The sequence below is a fragment of the Petaurus breviceps genome, unplaced genomic scaffold, assembly GCF_028583685.1.
Source record: "Petaurus breviceps papuanus isolate PSGF00001 unplaced genomic scaffold, PetGlider_PUasm1.0 100, whole genome shotgun sequence".
In the NCBI taxonomy this organism is placed as follows: Eukaryota; Metazoa; Chordata; class Mammalia; order Diprotodontia; family Petauridae; genus Petaurus; species Petaurus breviceps.
Genome location: NW_027185573.1, coordinates 1 through 17,057, shown reverse-complemented (window position 1 = coordinate 17,057; position 17,057 = coordinate 1). Strand labels below are relative to the sequence as shown.

Below are 17,057 nucleotides of genomic sequence, written 5' to 3'. Positions count from 1 at the left end.
TCTGCCGGGGAGGGGGCCTGCAGAGAGGAGGGTCTGCCGGGGAGGGGACCTGCAGAGAGGAGGGCTGAGGAGAGGCCACCCGTGGCCCTGTTGGAGACCAGTTTTGGTTGGATGAGGTTGATAGCCAGAATGCAGAGGGTTAAGGGAAGTGTGGGCACCAGTGTAGATGGCTTTCTTTAGGAGCTCAGCTACAACAAGCAGGGCCGGGAGGTGAAGTGGGGCTTTGCAGAGGGTGGGAGAGAGGCAGGTGTGTTTGTGGGTGCCCAGCAGGGAGGGACTGCAGGATGGTGAGCCCACGTGGGGATGCCCAAGGAGGCAGAGAGGGGAGAACATGGCCACAGTGGATGTCCCTTGGGCCTTGGTCAGAAGGAGCAATTGGGTGGGAGGGAGGCGTCAGGGGGTGCCAGAGGAGGAGGGGGCTGGGGAGAAAGGGTTTGGAGGAGCCCCTGTGGGGAGTGGGCTGTGAGCTCAGCAGGGAGCCAGGAAAGAATTGCCTTGCCTGGGAAATAGAGGGACAGAGATGGAAAACTCAAGATCAAGTCAAGGGACCCGGATTCAAATCCTGTTCCTGGCATTTCTGGCCTGTGTGACCTGAGGCCAAGTCACTTCCTGTGTCTGGCTCACTGCCTGGCTTCCTCCACTTCTCACATGTGGCAGGTAGCGGGGAGGAGGGGACGCGGCGCCCTGGATGTCTGCCATTGCCGTATTGAGAAGATCTCATTTCAGAGCAAGCCTGGCTGGGGATGCGTTTTTCTGCATCTAAATGGGCTTGGTGGTGGCTGTATTTCACCTCCCTCCCTCCCCCAGTCCTCCAGATTCCCATTAGAAAGAAAGGGCTTGTTCCTGTGGTTTCAGATTTCCTCCCTGGTTGTTCAGTAAGCCTTGAGCCAGGCCTTGCTCTGAGCAGAGCCCAATGGGCATTTCTGGGAGTTGCCCTGGCCAGTCAGTATCCCTGGAAATTTACATGCTTCCCTTTGGACCGTGGCCTGGAGCGTGGCAGCAGCAGTAGTAATACGGATAATGAGAGTGCCGACAGTGGTGACGCACTTCCAGGCTGGCATAGAGGATGCCATCTGGTCCTTGAAGGGCCCCTTGTTAGCTCTCTTCAGCCTCTGAGGGGTTAAGTGACCTGCCCAAAGTCACACAGCTGGGAGAGAGGCAGGACCAGGGTCTCCGTGACTCCCTACTCAGCCTCCCTAGAGCTAGAAGGAGCCTCAGGGGCCAGTAAGGCCAACCTCATTTTGTGGATGGGAAACTGAGTCAGGCACCTTCCCCACCATCATTCAAGGCTTCTGGGGTGGGATTTGAACCTGGGTCTTCTGACTCTGAAGTTGGGGCTCTTACTGCTGTATTACGACATCCACCACATCATGGGGCCCCTCTGGTGTGTGTCTGGGTGCGGCCCCTCTGGTGTGTGTCTGGGTGCCCAGTCAGGCAGTGAGGGGAGATCTGACCTTGGTCACAAGCATCAAGGACAAGCGGACGGGTTCTCATTCCTAACTTCAGTCAGTCAGGTATATTAAGCCCCTACTCTGTGTCAGGCCCTAAGTGCTGGGGGTACAAGTGCAAAGAATGGAGCCATCCTTGCCTTGAAGGAGCTTCCATTCATTCATTTGTTCAAGAGGGTGCCTGTGTGAGTTACTGATGGCACAGATACAAAGTGAAGGCCTGCAGCCACACGAGGTAGTTAGGTCCAGGCTCGTTTGGGAGGAGCAGTCATGAGGAATTGGGAGAGGGGGCGACTTGGCCTTGGAGGGTTGAGAGGGGCGGGGGCTCCTGCTGTGAGGAGGTGTGTGTGGCCATTTCTCCCTCTCCTAGGAGAGGGCCAGTGACCTGAGATTGTTCCCGCTGCCTTCAGGGAATGGGCCTGGACAGACTGGCCGCAGCACTAAGCTTGCTACCCTGGCTCTGGCAAAGGCCCTTGCATGGAGGTAGACAGGGGCCCTCAGGCTGGCCATGGGCAATGTGTGGGACAGCTGCTCAGCCTCAAGTGCGAGAATGGGAGAGGGGCAGAGAAGGGAGAAAAGGGGGAAGATGAGAGGAAGAGGAAGAAGAAAATGGAGGCAGAAAGAGAGATATGGGGGGAGATAGAGGAGAGAGACAGAGAGAAGCCAGAGATGGTGAGGGAGGGACAGTGGCAGAGTGATGGGCAGAAGCAGAGGAGAGAGGGCTTGAAGAAGCTAGGAGGGACCGGACAGAGCTAGTGAGGTCGGATTCTGGGAAGGGAGCACAGGAGGGAGCAAGGAAGGCTGAGGCTTGGCAGCTGCCTGTGCACATTGGCCAGTCTGTGGGGATTCAGGTGCATCCTGTGCTTATCCAGCTGGGATTGGAGCAGAGGGGGGACCAAAGCCAGAGCCGGGTCCTTACCCAGGAGGAGGAAGATCCCTGAGATGATGGGGGAGATTTCTAGCTTCAGGGTTGAACAGGAGTATGGGGTATAATTCCCTTAGTGGGGTCACAGGTGGGAGCTAGGAGAGCCTGGGGAAGTTCAGGTACCTAGACCCTAGTGCAACCATTGTATGTCAACAAGTATTTATTAAAGACCTGGTCACGTGAATGAGAGGCAGGATGGCCAAGTGGAGAGGGTCCCACCTTTCACTTACTGCTGGCCATGAGGCCCCGGGTAAGTCTCTGACCATCCCAGGACCCAAGCTAAGACTAAAACTGCAGAAGAGTTGGGGGGATCTCTCCAAGTAGAGGGGAGAGTTTCCTTTTGATACCCCCTGATCAGGGGCTGTACAGAGAGGAGCAGCCTTGGGTCTCAGAAAGCTTGGTCTGCACCAGGGGTGCACTGGGAGAGGTCTGTGTGTAAGTGGAGTAAAGTAGCCAGAAGGACATCATTCCCGGCTCAGCATCACTATCAGTGCGGGGAGCCAGGAAAGGCTTTGTGGGTATCTGGGCTGGGGCGGCCACCTTTCCCTGGCCCCTCCCAAGCCGCTCCAGATTGACTTGAGTGACTAGGACATCCAGGAGGTAGAGAGTGTGCAGGGGAGAGCTGGACAGTGCCCGGCTGGAGTGCAGCCTCTTGGACAGACCTGCTCCCCCGCCTTCCCCAGCTCACCCACCCCTGGTGGAGATCTGGAGCATCGTCTTCCTTCTGTCTCAGCCCCAGCCCCTCTGCAGGGCCTAGCGATCCTCTGTGCCTCTCAGGGAGCCCCCTGCCTCTCCTCCCTTGTCTCCCTGCTCCCACCTCGTCTGTGGCACACAAGACGTGTCCCACCTCTGTTTCCTTTGGAGCAGTGGGAGAGACTGTGGCCAGGCCAGACCATTGCTCCTCCTCGTCTGGGCCCCAGGGATCGGGACCTTCTTCTCTCGGTCCTCCTGTGGCCCCTGGCTGCCCGGCTGGCCCACACCCCTCCCCAGCAGGGTCAGGTGCCTCCCTTGGAGGTGGGGCTGGAGTTCAGGCCTCTCTCCTCCCTTTCCCCAAGCTTCCCCAGATCAACAGCAGCAGCAGCAGAAATAAAGTGCAAAAGGGGGAAAAAAAGACCAGATTGGCTAAAAAAAAAAAAACAAGCCTCTCATCTTTCCTGGAAGCTGTTCTAGCAGGACAAACAAATATTATTTTTTTGAACCAGCTGAAGAGGCGGTGAGTCATTGGAAGGAACACCCTTTCTTGCTGGCCCCCACCCCCAGCCAGCCCTGCCCACGCCCAAACCCCCTGGGCTTAACTGCCAGGAGCCCAGAGAGATGCGGGAGACAAGGCCGTCCAGCTGTGGGCGCTAGGCAGCAAGGCCGCTGCCACCCCCCCTCTGTCTCACTCTGTCTGTCCTCTCTCCTAGGTTCATGCAGCACCCCAAGAACTTCGGCCTTATCGCTTCATTCCTCGAGAGAAAGGTGAGGGGCCCCTCCTCAGCACCCCTGCCCCAGCTCTGTGCCCTCCCGCCCTCTCACCCTGGCTCTTACCTGGAGAGGCCTCCCCTTTGCCTCTCCTTAGGATGATTTCCATTCTTTCCTTGCTCCGGGGTGAAGGAGGCAACAGCCCCACCCAGGGCCCCAGCTGCCCAGCCAGCTGGCACTGTTTGAGAGTGACACCTGGCATTTCTAGCCTGCTCTGTGTTTGCCATGAGCTTCATGCAGGTGACGGACCTCACTGGTCCTCACCATGAGCACTGTGGAGCCAGGCTTTCATTATCCCTGTTGTGATTGAGGCAGGAAGTCATTCAGTGACTTGTCTAGGGTCACACACGAGTAAGTGCTGAGGCCAGATTTGAATTCCAGTCTCCTGGACTCTAGGTTCGCCACTCTTATGTCCTGCTGCCCCAGGCTACCTCTCTCATGCAAACCCCTGGGGGACATGGGGACATCCTTGATTCCTGAGCCCCCAAGGGAGGGGGAGGTCCCCTAGCCAGAGCCAGCGGCTTCTGATGTCAGCGGGGGCAGGTGAGCCACAGGGCCCCTGGGGAGGAAGCCGGCCTCCCTCTGAGGCTGCTCAACTCAGAGGGCCAGGACCAAGCCCCCTCCTCCTGACTGACCCTGCAAAAGCTCAGGCCAGAGCGTGCCCACTTACAGAGACACATACACGCAGCGTGCATTCACCTACCCCCACAGACACACAGAGACACACACACAATGTGCATTCACCCACCCCCCACAGACACACACAACATGCATTCACCCGCCCCCCCACAAACACACAGAGACACTCACACAACGTGCATTCACCCACTCCCCACAAACACACATAGACACACACACAATGTGCATTCACCCACCTACCACAGACACACACACAACGTGCATTCACCCACCCACCACAAACACACATAGACACACACACAATGTGCATTCACCCACCTACCACAGACACACACACAACGTGCATTCACCCACCCACCACAAACACACATAGACACACACACAACATGCATTCACCCACCCACCACAGACACACACACAACGTGCATTCACGTACCCACCACAGACACACAGCAATACAGGGGTTATTGGCGGTACTAATTTCTTTAGTTTTAGCAAATAGTATTTTAAATTCATGCTTGTAAGATTTTGAGTTTTAGATGTTTCCCCCTCCACCTCCCCTCCCTCCCCAAGACAGCAAGCAGGCTGATGTAGGTTATATCTGTGCAATCACACAAACATATTTCCACATTAGTCATGTTGTGAAAGAAGAAATAGAACAAAAGGGAAAAACCACAAGAAAGAGAAAACAAGTGGAGATAGTCAGCTTCCATCCATGGCAGTGCTAGTATAGCTAAGTCAGTGAGAGGTAGTGTGGTGTAGAGGAGGGAGGCAGGGTCTGGGTTCGAATTCTGTCTCTGAGCAGGTGGCCTAACCTTAGTGCTCCTGGGGAGCTCTCCCAGGCTATCACCAGTCAGAATAAGTCTGTTCAAATACCAAGTCTGCTTTCTGGTGTTCAGAGCCCCATCCACCTTTCAGGTCTGCTGGAAGCCCCATGGCCTCCTGGCTGCTCCTGGACCAAAAACTGCATCTCCAGACTCCAGGCATTTGTACTGGCTGGTCCCCCATGCCTGAATTAAGTCTTAGCTGACCCTGCCTTTACAGGAAGCCTGTCCTGACCCAGAGCTGTCTGATTAACTGCTTCTTGAGGGCAAGGCCTGCCTTTGGCCTCTCCCCCAGGGCTTGGTGGAAGGAGTTCCCCATCAGAATCTACTTACTCTGATGAAGTCACAGAACCAGACCTTCTCCTGGCCCTAAACATGGATTGAAGATGAGTTAGAGCGTACATAATTAAAGGCCTGTGGTCTTTGCCTCCCCACCACTGGGGCCAGCTGCCAGGCTGCTGCCCTTTTCCCAAGCAAACCAGTCAAGCCCCTGCTTTGGGCCAGGCCCTGGAGCAGGGCTAGAAATGCCTGCCCCCAAGGGGCCTCCAGTCTTATGCGGGGCTGCCTTAACTTCCTGGTGGTCTCCAGCATCCCCTCTGGCTCTGCGTCGGGGACTCTGAGGGTAATATAATAAACATACACAAAATGGGCCCCAGCCAGTGCACAGCTGATTGATAAGTGCTGTCCTGGTACAGGGGACAATCCAGTTGTCACAAGGTTAACATTTTGGGGGGTCAGCTTCAGGGTGGGCCAGCTGATTGAGCAGAACCGAGGGACAATTCTGTTCAACCAGTGCCAACAAAGCCCCTCCTAAGGCCCAGCTTGGGGCCCCTGCCCTCAGGGAGCTGCCAGTCTGCTGGGTAAATAACCTCTTGAAAGCTAAGGCCTAGGAGGGCATTTGCTCTGAGAGAACGCTGCTAAGAGTGAGCTGGGGCTTGTTTTTCAAATCTCGACCTACTTGGAGGAGGGGGCTCCCCACGAAGATTGAAAGGCACAGCGTCAGAGCTTGGCCATAAAGGAATATTATTTGGTGATAAAAGAATTATTACTTTCCACAGTGGGGAGCAAAGTTAATGGAATTCCTTACCCCGGGAGGAGATCCAGGCTGAAATTATAAATGGGTCCTGAAGGGCTTAGCAGAATTCATGGAAAATAGAGCTATTAGAGGCTTCTAAGGGAGGTTGGGGGTGTTTTTTTTTGGAAGGGGGCATCCTGACTGCTAGGTTTGGCCTCAATAAGCCCCCTCCCCCAAACCCCCATCTCTCAGTGCAGGTTACAGAATCCCCGCCCATCAGGGGCTTTGGGGGGTCTATATTTGGTTATGCTCATGTGAAATTAGAGAAAGCCTCTGAGATTGGGGTGTGGGCACGAAGGGACTCCCCAGAGCTGGGCTCGGAGACACAAGGACACAGAGATGAATGGCCCCTCTCTCTCTTGTGCAGACTGTGGCCGAGTGCGTCCTCTACTACTACCTAACCAAGAAGAATGAGAACTACAAGAGTCTGGTGAGACGCAGCTACCGACGTCGTGGGAAGAGCCAGGTAGGCGATGCCCTGTGGTCATGTTCCCCTGTGCCCCTTCCCCAGAGGCCAGTTACTAGGGGACGCCTTCCCTCCTTGCCCTGTCCCCCAATCCAGCCTCCCTCAGCCCTCCTTCTGCAGGCCTGGGGCGATGGAGCGGCTCTGGCCGGGGGCCTTGATCGCCCTCTCTGCCTCTGTCCCCTTGGTTCTCACCTCGAAAGGTTTTCTCTGGGGACCTCCCCTCAGTGGCCATGTCAGCCTCTGTTTCTTCACTGTAAAATGGGGATAATAGCAACATCCACATCCTCCTGTTGTAGGGCAGCTCAAATGAGATCCTGTTTGTAAAGAGCTGCATAAGTTCATTCTGGGGATGACAGCAGTTCCTTCACTGCCTCCTTGTCCAGCGACTTCTCTCCCTAAAAAAGTGGTGGGAGTCCTTTAACCCTCTGGTGGCCGTCTGCTCCGTCCTGGACTCTGGGGGGGAAGGCTGTCCACATGGTCACCTGGCAGGTTCCCAGTCGAGCAGTCCAGACGTGAACCCTCCCCATTTGAGGAGAGAGAAGGATCTTGGTTTGAGGCCCGTTGAAGCAAAGCTCTGTGGTCAGATGACAGGGGACTTTGTTGGCTGCGGCATCGAATGGGGTTGGAATAATTTTCCTTCCCTACAGGTCCAGAGATCTATTTGTCTGGGTTCACCTCCTCTGAGGGTCAGTCACCATTCCAGGATTGGCAGGAAATGAAAGGAATTCTTTGTCTTCCTTGGGGTCCCCCACCCAGAGGTGTGTGCAGCCTGGTCAGACCAACTGCAAAGCTGGACTCCTACCCAGTCCCTAGCAGGCAGGTCTAGTAGCAGAGACTGGGCCTGTCTCACTGGAGGGAGCCAGGGTTCTGTAGGGGGAGATGCTGAGGTTCTGTAGGAGGGAGTCCTGTTGATGCCAAATGGAGATAGCCCCGTGTCCTCTGGCCTCCCTCCTGGAGGCTTTGACCAGCTCCTGCCTCCCTTTTCAGTTTGATTGTCTATGAGGAAAAAGCATTGAGGTCCTGGGTTCAGATCTACCCTCTGCGTCACTGTCCGCGTGGCCTCAGCCTCCCCAGCGGCATCGGTGACGCTCTCTCTGGGTCCCGCAGCACAGGCTTGCTCACCGCTCTGTTCTTGACGGTCCCTCTGTACCTGGGATGCTCCTCCCTGCCCAGCTTCCCTATCAGTAAGCATTTATTAGGCACCTCTTGAGTGCCCTGGACCACCAAGTTATTATCATGTATATGCTTTGTGTCAATGTCCTTGTGTACATAGTGGGGCGACAGTAAGCTTCTTGAGGGCAGGGAGGGTCTGGCCCACATCAGTGAAGAGCAGACAGCCATTAAGCCCTTTGTGTGGGTCTGATGCGGGGCAGGGGCCTCATTCTTCTGGTCTGTGACTGGGAGTGTGGCAGATATAGCAGGACGCTCGGCCCCCGCCCAGGCTCCCATGTCACTCACTGGGCTGGGGACACCAGAGAAGAAGGGGATTCTCTAGGTGCTGCTCCCTTTCCGCTGGCCTTAGGGGCCTTAATTTACAGCCTGTAAACTTGGTTTTTTTTCTTTTTAAGAAATACTGTGATCACTGTATTTCTGTAGAATTTGGTTTCTTTTGTCATTTTTTGTATTTTATTTTATTCAGTTCAAAACATAATTCTGAAAAGGGGCTCATCGGCTTCCTTAGAGTCGCTACCCAAGGGTCCAGGACCCAAGAGCCGCTGGGGGCCCCCGAGCTAGGTGGCGGAGGAGGAGACTGAAGCCCAGAGGTTCAGTAGCCTGCCCAGGGTCACACAGGTGGTCAGCCGCAGAGGCAGGACTGGAACCCATGCCCCTCGTGTTGGATTTGTGAGATAAGCCAGTACTCTATGGCGCACACATAGGGTCTGCTTGGCATGTTTTTGGCCTAGTGGTGATTTCAGCAGCTAAGGGAACTCTCAGTATGGACGCCCCCCCTTCTGCAGTGCAGATGGGTAGTTCTTCAGTAACTCAGCAGTCTTGAGTTGTCCAGGCCAAGGAGCAGTTAAGTGACCTTGCTAGGGTGTCATGGTCAGCAGGTGCCAGAGACGGGGCTCACAGCTCCCACTCCAGCTGGCAGCTTCTTCTGGACCCCAGCAGGCTCCTGGGCAGCTCCAGCCCTCTCCCCTCCCATGGTAGTGTGTGCTGAACCAGCAGACTCACTGTGATGCCCACCCGGGCCAGATAGAAGTAGGGAGCTGCCACTATGGGCTAGAAGAGAATTATGAAGCTGTTCAGAATGCCAAGGGGAAATGGCTTTGGATAACCAGGGACCTCTTAGGGAGTGGGGGGATCTGGATCTCCATTGACTATGCTTGGAAATGCTTTCTCCCTCCCTCCCTCCCTTCCTTCCTCCCTTCCCTCCTTCCTTCCCTCTTTCCCTCCCTCCATTGTTCCCCCCTTCCTTCCCTCCCTCCCTCTCTTCCTCCCTCCCTCCCTTCCTTCCCTCCCTCCATGCCATGAAAAAAATGAGGACCCTGACTCAGAAAGACCCTTCTTGTCCCCAACCCTGGTGCTATTGAATTTCAGCCTGGCAGTCAGGCACAAGCATTAATTTAGCCCGTTAAGTGCCAGAGGAAGAGAAGGGAAGGAGTATTTTCATGATGGTGCGTGCTGTGTGTTATGCACTTGTGCTCTGTACTTGAGACACACAGAAAGTTCACATTCTTAGAATCCTAGCCTTGGAGCTGGAAGGGTCCTCTTCAGGGCCGCCCCTGTCCTTTTACAGAGGAGAAAATGTGGGTGGGGGACTTGGTGCGGTTTGCTTGGAGTCATCCAGAGAAGCTTATCTGGGGGATCTTTGACTAGATCTTGGGGACCCTTAGAGGCCAGGGTGGACTGTGTTTTAACCCCTCATTTTACAGGTGGGGAAATTGAGGCACAAAGAAATAAGTGACTTGCCCAGGGTGATAGTAAGTATATGAGACAGGATTTGGACCCTGGTCTTCCTGACTCCCGAGTCTAAGCCTCTGTCCACTGTGGTGACCCCTCCTCCTGGCCCTCCCTGCTCTCCCACCTCCATGTCCGACCAGCCTGGGGGGACAGAAAAGAAACCGAGATTGGAAGAAGGGGAGACCACATCACTATTGCAGTGACCCCATGTGGGGGAATCGGGTCTCCGTGATTTAAAATATGAGTCAGCTGTGCTCCTGTGAAGTCAGATTAAAGAATTAAGTCTTTGTAAAGCCTAATGGCCTACACTTTGCAGCCATTAATCTAGTTTCTTATTGTCCGATGCCTTCCAGCAGCGAAAAATGAGCCCCGCTTGCCATTAGAAGGAAGGGAGGACTTGGCAGCCTTTGTTCCATTAGCTGGGGAGGCAAGGGCCATGGCAGGGGGTCCTCGCTTGCGGGCGGGTCATGGCTCCTCAGTGTGTTTCTGATTAGGTGGCGAGTGCTGGAGAGCTGGCCTCCCACGATGTTCTCCCCCCCCCCCACCCCGTGTCTCCTCACCCTCGTCTCCCCTTTTACAGATTCATGTGGGTGGAGGGAAGATGGGGGGGCACAGAACCCCCAAGGATGGAGCACTCTGGGACAAGCCACTTAGCCTCCTGCATTGATCCTCGGTTCCTCATCTTTAAAATGTGGGCACAGTGTTGCCAATCAGTTCTCAAGCATTTATTAGGCATTTAGAGCATGCCAAGGTCTGTACTAAGCTTTTGGGGATACAAAGGAGAAAACCACTGGACCAAACCATGCCTGCTCCTCCTAGCTGGAGCCTTGAGGCCCACTCAGGTCCTTTTCCACTCCCTGTTCATCACTGGGGCCCAGGGGCCGCCTTGAGGATCTTCTAGTCCAACCGTACCAATAACCAGGGATCCCTCTTATCACATCCCTGGGAATGGGTCACCTAGACTTTTCTTGAAGGCCTGCTGGGAAGCTCTCTGCCTCCTAGGGCAACCTGGGCCATTTTGATATGACTCTCCTAATCAGAAAATTATTCCTGACCTTGGGGTGGCCAGGTGGCACAGTGAGTAGAACACTGGTCCTGGGGTCAGGAGGACCTGAGTTCAAATCCAGCCTCAGACACTTGACATTTACTAGCCATGTGACCTTGGGCAAGTCACTTAACCCCAATTGCCCTGTTTCCCCCTCCAAAAAAGCAAAAAGCAAAAAAAAAACTTATTCCTGACCATGGAGCTGAAATCTGCTTCCTTGTACCTTCCACCCCTGACTCCTAGTTCTACTCCCTGAGGCCAAGCAGGAAAGCAGCAGGGCTTTGCTGTGTGTTACCTTTTTTTTTCCCAACTTAATTTTTTTCTGAAGCATCTCATGTGCCTATGGGTTGGGAGGTAGAGTTGAGCTCATGTTGAGAAATTACAGGTCATGCCTCGGGCTCTGTCCTAAATCAGGAAGGAGGGATACGGAGGGTTTCTGGGCATCCTAGCGTGAGCTGGAATGCTCCCTCCTGCCCACCCTCACCTCCCCCAAGCGCCTGGGCCAACGAGAGATGAGCTGGTTTGGCTGAAGGCCGGACAGGGGTGGAGATTTATGCACATAACCTGGAATGGTTCTCTGTGAGTGGGGGATCAGCCTCCCCCATCTGGCCTGTTTCATAAATATGGAACAAATGTGGAGAGATACCTGGGAGCTGAATTACTGGGCTGTAATTCCTTCTCTGGGCCCCGCTGACAATATGATAAACTGCAAGGGCCCATCTCAGTGGCCTGTTGTGTTGACTCCAAGATGTAATTATGGGGCTGCGTGGGGGAGGGCGAGGGAGAGAGAGGGAGGGCGAGAGAGAGAGAGGGAGAGAGAGAGGGAGGGAGGGAGGGAGGGTGAGTGAGAGTGTGTGTGTCTCCTGGGCTTTAGAAGACTTGTGTATCTGACTGCGGTGTGTGAGGCCGGGCAGGGGCCAGGATGCCATGTGCCAGGATGCCTTTGTCGTATCTCTATTGCCTTGGAGAATGGGACATCGGGATGTCAGCCCAAAACCTGTGCCTATTGACATTTCTTCTGCATTGGGGGTGGCATTCGTAGACACCTGCTAGTGTGTCTAGCTTAGGCAGTGGGGTTAAGCCACATCTCCATGATCCTGCCAAGAAGAGGTGTCAGATTGGAGCCATGGGTAGGCCTGGTATTGAGGGTATTAGATTTGGGATCTCTAGGGTCTGTATAAGAGCTCTGCCCTTCTGGCTAGATTCCTTCTGGGCAGAGTCTTTATTCTGTTCTCCTGCCATTGAGCAGTCCCAAGGCTTTGGTTTGAAGGAAGGGGCATTGTCTCTGGAGTCTGTATCAGCAAGCACCCCAGCGTCCCCAGGGTGGCTGCCAACACAGGTTCTTGGATCTGCTTTGATAAAGGAAAGCAACTCAAAATGCGTTAACAAGCTTACTTTAATCAGTCAAATATGTATTGTTTACCTAGTTCAGGGGAAAAAGGTCAGCACCCCGAACTTCAGAATATACAGACAGAATTATCAAGACAGAGAAACAGATCAAATAGACAGGTTTCTTTCCAAACTGTCCAACCATTACATCCATAGCAAATCAACATCTGGGTTTTTCAAAGCCAGGGGGGCTCTCAACAACGGCTGCCCAGAGTCTCATCTGATCAAATCACAGAACACTTCTCAAAGTGAGCCCCAAAGCAAAGCCTCACATCAGGGATTGTATAGCCTTCACCTGGGTCAGAGAATGTAACCTCCCTCTTGACCCACTGCCCAATCACACAGCATTAAGGTGTGGGCATTCCTGAAAACCAAGCCTTCTGCCACAGGCTCCGTGTGACTACATTCAGCCTATTAGGAGGCAGAGTATATTTTCAAATCAAGGAAGGTTCTCAGAGTCTCTTAAGCCTACTAAAGCCTAAGGGCAGGGAAGATCTTTAAATTTGCATTTCCATTACAGAGTCAGACGACCTGGATTTAAATCCTGTCTCCTGACATCTGTGACCTTAGAAAATCATTTTAATCATTTTGCTTCACTCTCCTCCGTTTCTTCATCTGTAAACTGCAGCAGCTGCAATTAGATGGACTCCACATTTCCTCAATCTCTCAAGATTTGATCGTATGATCCAATCCAACCCTTATATTTAATAAATTTCACATAAACTGTGGTACAGGGAAAGTAAGGATTTGGCCAAGGTCACATGGTAGTAAGTAAAGAGGGCAGGATTTGAACTCACATCCTTGGACTCCACAGTCAGTAATACTATTTCTCTATCCCATTATTCCCAGCTGAGGAAACAGAGGGAGCAAAAACCTAGAGTAACTGGAAGGTTTGGGCTGTACTCCCCAGATGGAGAGAAGCATAATTTTCCTTTAAAGTGAAGAAGAGTTCAGTTTTTAAGCAATTACTGTGTGCTGTGCCGAGGACACAAAGATAGGTGAAAACATGATCCTCGAAGAGCCCACCCTCTGATGGAGGAGAAGACATGCAAACAGTTATCTCCAGAGAAAGTTGTGTACTGGATAAGTAGGAAGTGATTCACAGAGGGAGTAGGGAGAGGAGAAGAGGAGGGAGAAAATCCCAAGAAGCAGGTACAAGAGTTTAGTGGGCCAAGAAGCATGAGAGCCAAGAGAGGCCTTGGCTATCTGTCTTCTAGGCCAGCTCCATTTTTTCACAGAAGAGGAAACAGGCTCAGAGGAGTGCAGAACCTTCCTTCAGGCCATGCAGGTAGGGGAGCTGAACCAAGGTGTTAAGGACCTCAGAGACCATCTAGTTTGACCCCCTAACTTTACAATTGAGGAAGCAAGGCAAGGAGACCCAGCATGACTTGCCCAGGATTACAAAAGTAGCAAGACGAGATTTGAACCCAGGTCCCTTGGCTCTGAATCCAGCACTGTCTCATGTTCAGATGGTGTTGGGCTTTCATGCCACAGTAAAGACCTGGATGTGGGCACTGTTGAGGCCATCAGAGTGTCCAGTGAGAGAGTCAGTGTGGCAGCATCTAAGGCTTCAGGGCAGCCCCTGTCATTCTCCTTCATCATTGCCTGGTCGTACGGCCCCTCAGCTCTCCGGGCTTGTCCTCCCCCTGGAGCCGCTGCCCTTCCTTCTTCCTGGATCTCTTCTCTTTCACGTCTCTCCCTCTGTAGCTCTGCCTTCTCTCTCCCCCTCCTCCTCTCTCTGTCTTTCCTCCTCCCTCCTCAGCTTTTCCCACACCTCTTCTCCCCCCCCCCCCTCCCCCCCCCCCCCGGGCCTCTCTTACATCCTCTTTGTCCCCTCCCCGCCAGATATCTAGAATAAGTTCCCTTCAGGCCCCCTTGGTGAGAAGCAGTCTGGGCTCTAAGTTTGGGGTGCCCAGGGCTCCAGCCATGGTCCTGACATGGTCCGTCTGTGCCACAGGGGAAAGGCCCTCCATGCACTTACATTGGAGCGTCATGCTTGGGGTGGAAGAAGGACCCATGAGAAGATTAACTTGGATAATAAGTATATTAATAGAAAAATCAAATGCAGCCAAAAAGAGAACGATGATGGGAAAAGATGCCTGGAAACCCAGGGCCTTGGAGCCTGACCTGGGCCTGCAGAACTCAAGGGACCCCCGGCCTGGTCACAACAGGGCAGGCAGGACTGTGTCGGTGTGGTGAGGTTCCCTCAGGGCCTCAGTTTCCTCATCTGTAAAATGAAGAGGCTAGACCAGCTTTAGAGCTGCTCTGCCTGTGAGATACACACACACACACACACACACACACACACACACATACATTCTGTGAGCAGAATTAGGAGGCCAAGTGTGTATTAAGAACGACTTAGCACCCTCTGTGTGGTGCAGCAGGAGCCTCGGGGCTCACCTCAGACAGCTCTGTAGTTTTGCCCACGAGCAGACTCTAGCCCATAGAGGTTGAGGGGCTTGCCAGAGCTCACATATCTACCATATCACAGCCAGGATTCGAACACAAGACCACAGTCTGGATTCCCTTAACACTATTGTGGCAGAGACCACAGCAAGTCAGCAAACAGTTATTAAGTACCTGCTAGCAATCAGTCAGTGAACATTCATTAAGGCCTGCTGTGTACTAGACACTGGCCTGAGCTCTGGGGAGGCCAGGAGAAGCAAGGTCATCCCTGCCCCCAAGGAGCTTGTGGTCTAATGGAGAGGTGAGGCATGTGCATGGAGACAGTCAGCTGGGAAGCTGGGAAAGGCCTCCTGTAGAGGGTGGGACTTTGGCTGGGACTTGAGAGAAGGCAGGCACAGACAAGGAGGAAGAGAGTTCCAGGTGTAGAAAACGGCCAGTGCAAAGGCATGGAGATGGGAAATGGAGTATCTCATTTGAGGCACACTACGGGGACCTGTTAGCAAAGTTAAAAACGAGTTCCCCGACCTCCAGTGAAACCCCCGCCTTTGTAAAGGGAGATTGCTGTTTAGACACAAGTTGGGTCAAAGGATCCCTGTTCCGTACTGACCTTCTGTGATAGCAGCTCATCCATCCACCAATGCAAAGGTCAGACAGTGAGTGGATTAGGAGCTCAGGGAAGGAAGGGTTGCTATTAGGTTGGGAGGACAGGCTGAGTCTAGGGAAGCTTCACAGAGGAGGGGAGCCTTGGCGCTAAGCCCTGAACGATGAGTAGAGGCGAGGGGGTGGCCTTCGAGGATTTGGGTCACCCAATGTCCACCTGTATGTTTGTATAATCATAATTATAAAATTATAAAGTTATCCCTTCCACATCACGGGGGTTAAGAGAATGGTGCCCCCACAACCCGGAAAATCTGCCTAAAATTTTTTGTCCTTCCCTTCATATCAGAGCAGTTTGAATTATTATGGCATTCAAAGTGAAATATGTTGATATTATACAATACTATACACATATTTTATGCATTTCTGAGTTTCCAAACCTTTTCTGTGTCGTCTACTGGCCTTCTCATGTTGTGTGCGGCTTCTGCAAAACTCCCCAAAATTCCCATTTAAATTTTTATACCAACCTGCAATGTATCAAAACCTTGATGGCTGAAGTTGTAATGTGGAAGGTATAACCATGTATGTTGTATATAATAGATGTGTATATGCACACACAAGTACATATGTGTACACACAGACATACATACATGTAAATATGTACACATGAAGTATATCTGTTAAAATCGCGGGGGCATCTTAGCGTGGCAGCCATCCTGCCTCTGGTATTTGACCGGCTCGGGGCCATTGGACAGCTTCAGCACGATCATGTAGATGCTTTGTACCCGGTAAGTCACCACGTGAATGCCATTTTTATCATCATTCCCCTTTTGACATTTATGGGCTGCGTGGCAAAGTCACTTAAATCGTCTTAAGTCTCAATTTCTTTATCTGTAAAATGGGGATAGCTTTGCAGACATCCAGGTGATTTCTAGGTCAGTTGTTATCATGGTAACCGGGTCCCTGGTGAGGTCTGGCTTTGATGTTGCTGGACCCCGGGGTGTGAGGCCACACAGACTTCTGCAGTCCTAGCCTGGCCAGTCATCTCCCCAAGGGGAGAAATGAATGCAGACCCCTCCCCAAAACAGGAAGGAGACTCAGTGTGCGCTTCCTGTGAGGGTGGGTGAGTCACTGCTGTCATTCTGGTGGCCAGGTTGTCCAGTCTCCATTCTGGATGATTCATAGGAATTGATCACCCTGGGAACCAGGTCTGGCCTTCTTAGAGAATGTGTAAGTGTGAGTTGGGGGCTGGGGTGCTGAGCTCAGAGGTGCTTCCCAAGCCTTAGCCAGAGGTCACAGGGTCCCGCTGTTGGCCCGCCACCCACCTGTTGTAGGATGGCAGGGAAAACGCCCCCTTGGCTGTCCACAAGCTTGTTGAGTGCGGCTTTACGTTGTCATAAAGATCAAAGGAGTGAATGTCTATGAAGCCCTTAGCACAGCGCCTGGCATTTAGTAGGAGCCATATGAATATTCCCTCCTTTCCCCAGCTCCTGCTGTGCCCAGGGTCTCCCCCAGGGACTCTTGTCAGAATTCCAGGAGCTGATTTGTAGGGCTCCCTGCCGCTAAGGCTGAAATTTGGGGGTTAACTCCCCAGGGTCTGGCTTCCTCTACTCTAGCGCCCCCCCCAACCTCACTGACCTTGAGGGTGCCAGCAGGAAAGGCTGGGGGGGACAGATGCACAGGACTGGGGGGCGGGGCGTAGATGGAGGTCAGGCACAGCCAGAGGGCAGTCATCTGTCATCTATCATCCCTCCGAGGTCCCAAGGCCGACAGGCTCAGGCTGTCTCGTGTGTCCCAGACCCACTTCCACACACGCCCCCCCCCTCTGATCCCCGAGATGAATCACCATCGGCGATGGCGGCAGCCTCAGCC

At 53.2% G+C, this 17,057-nt stretch overlaps 1 protein-coding gene across 4 annotated transcripts in view; it reads left to right on the top strand.

Annotated features, from left to right (window-relative positions):
* LOC138141635 (nuclear receptor corepressor 2-like) overlaps positions 1 to 9,072 on the top strand; it is a 219,162-nt gene extending 210,090 nt beyond the window's left edge. For 3 of the 4 annotated variants that reach the window (XM_069089876.1, XM_069096477.1, XM_069083217.1), the window contains exons 13-14: positions 3,780 to 3,834; positions 6,743 to 9,070. In XM_069089876.1, the coding sequence (XP_068945977.1) occupies positions 3,780 to 3,834; positions 6,743 to 7,165 (478 nt within the window). In that variant the 3' untranslated portion in view covers positions 7,166 to 9,070. Of the gene's footprint in view, positions 1 to 3,779; positions 3,835 to 6,742 lie in introns of all 4 variants that reach the window. The other variant, XM_069102584.1, reaches the window with a different exon arrangement.
* The last annotated feature ends 7,985 nt before the right edge of the window (positions 9,073 to 17,057 follow it).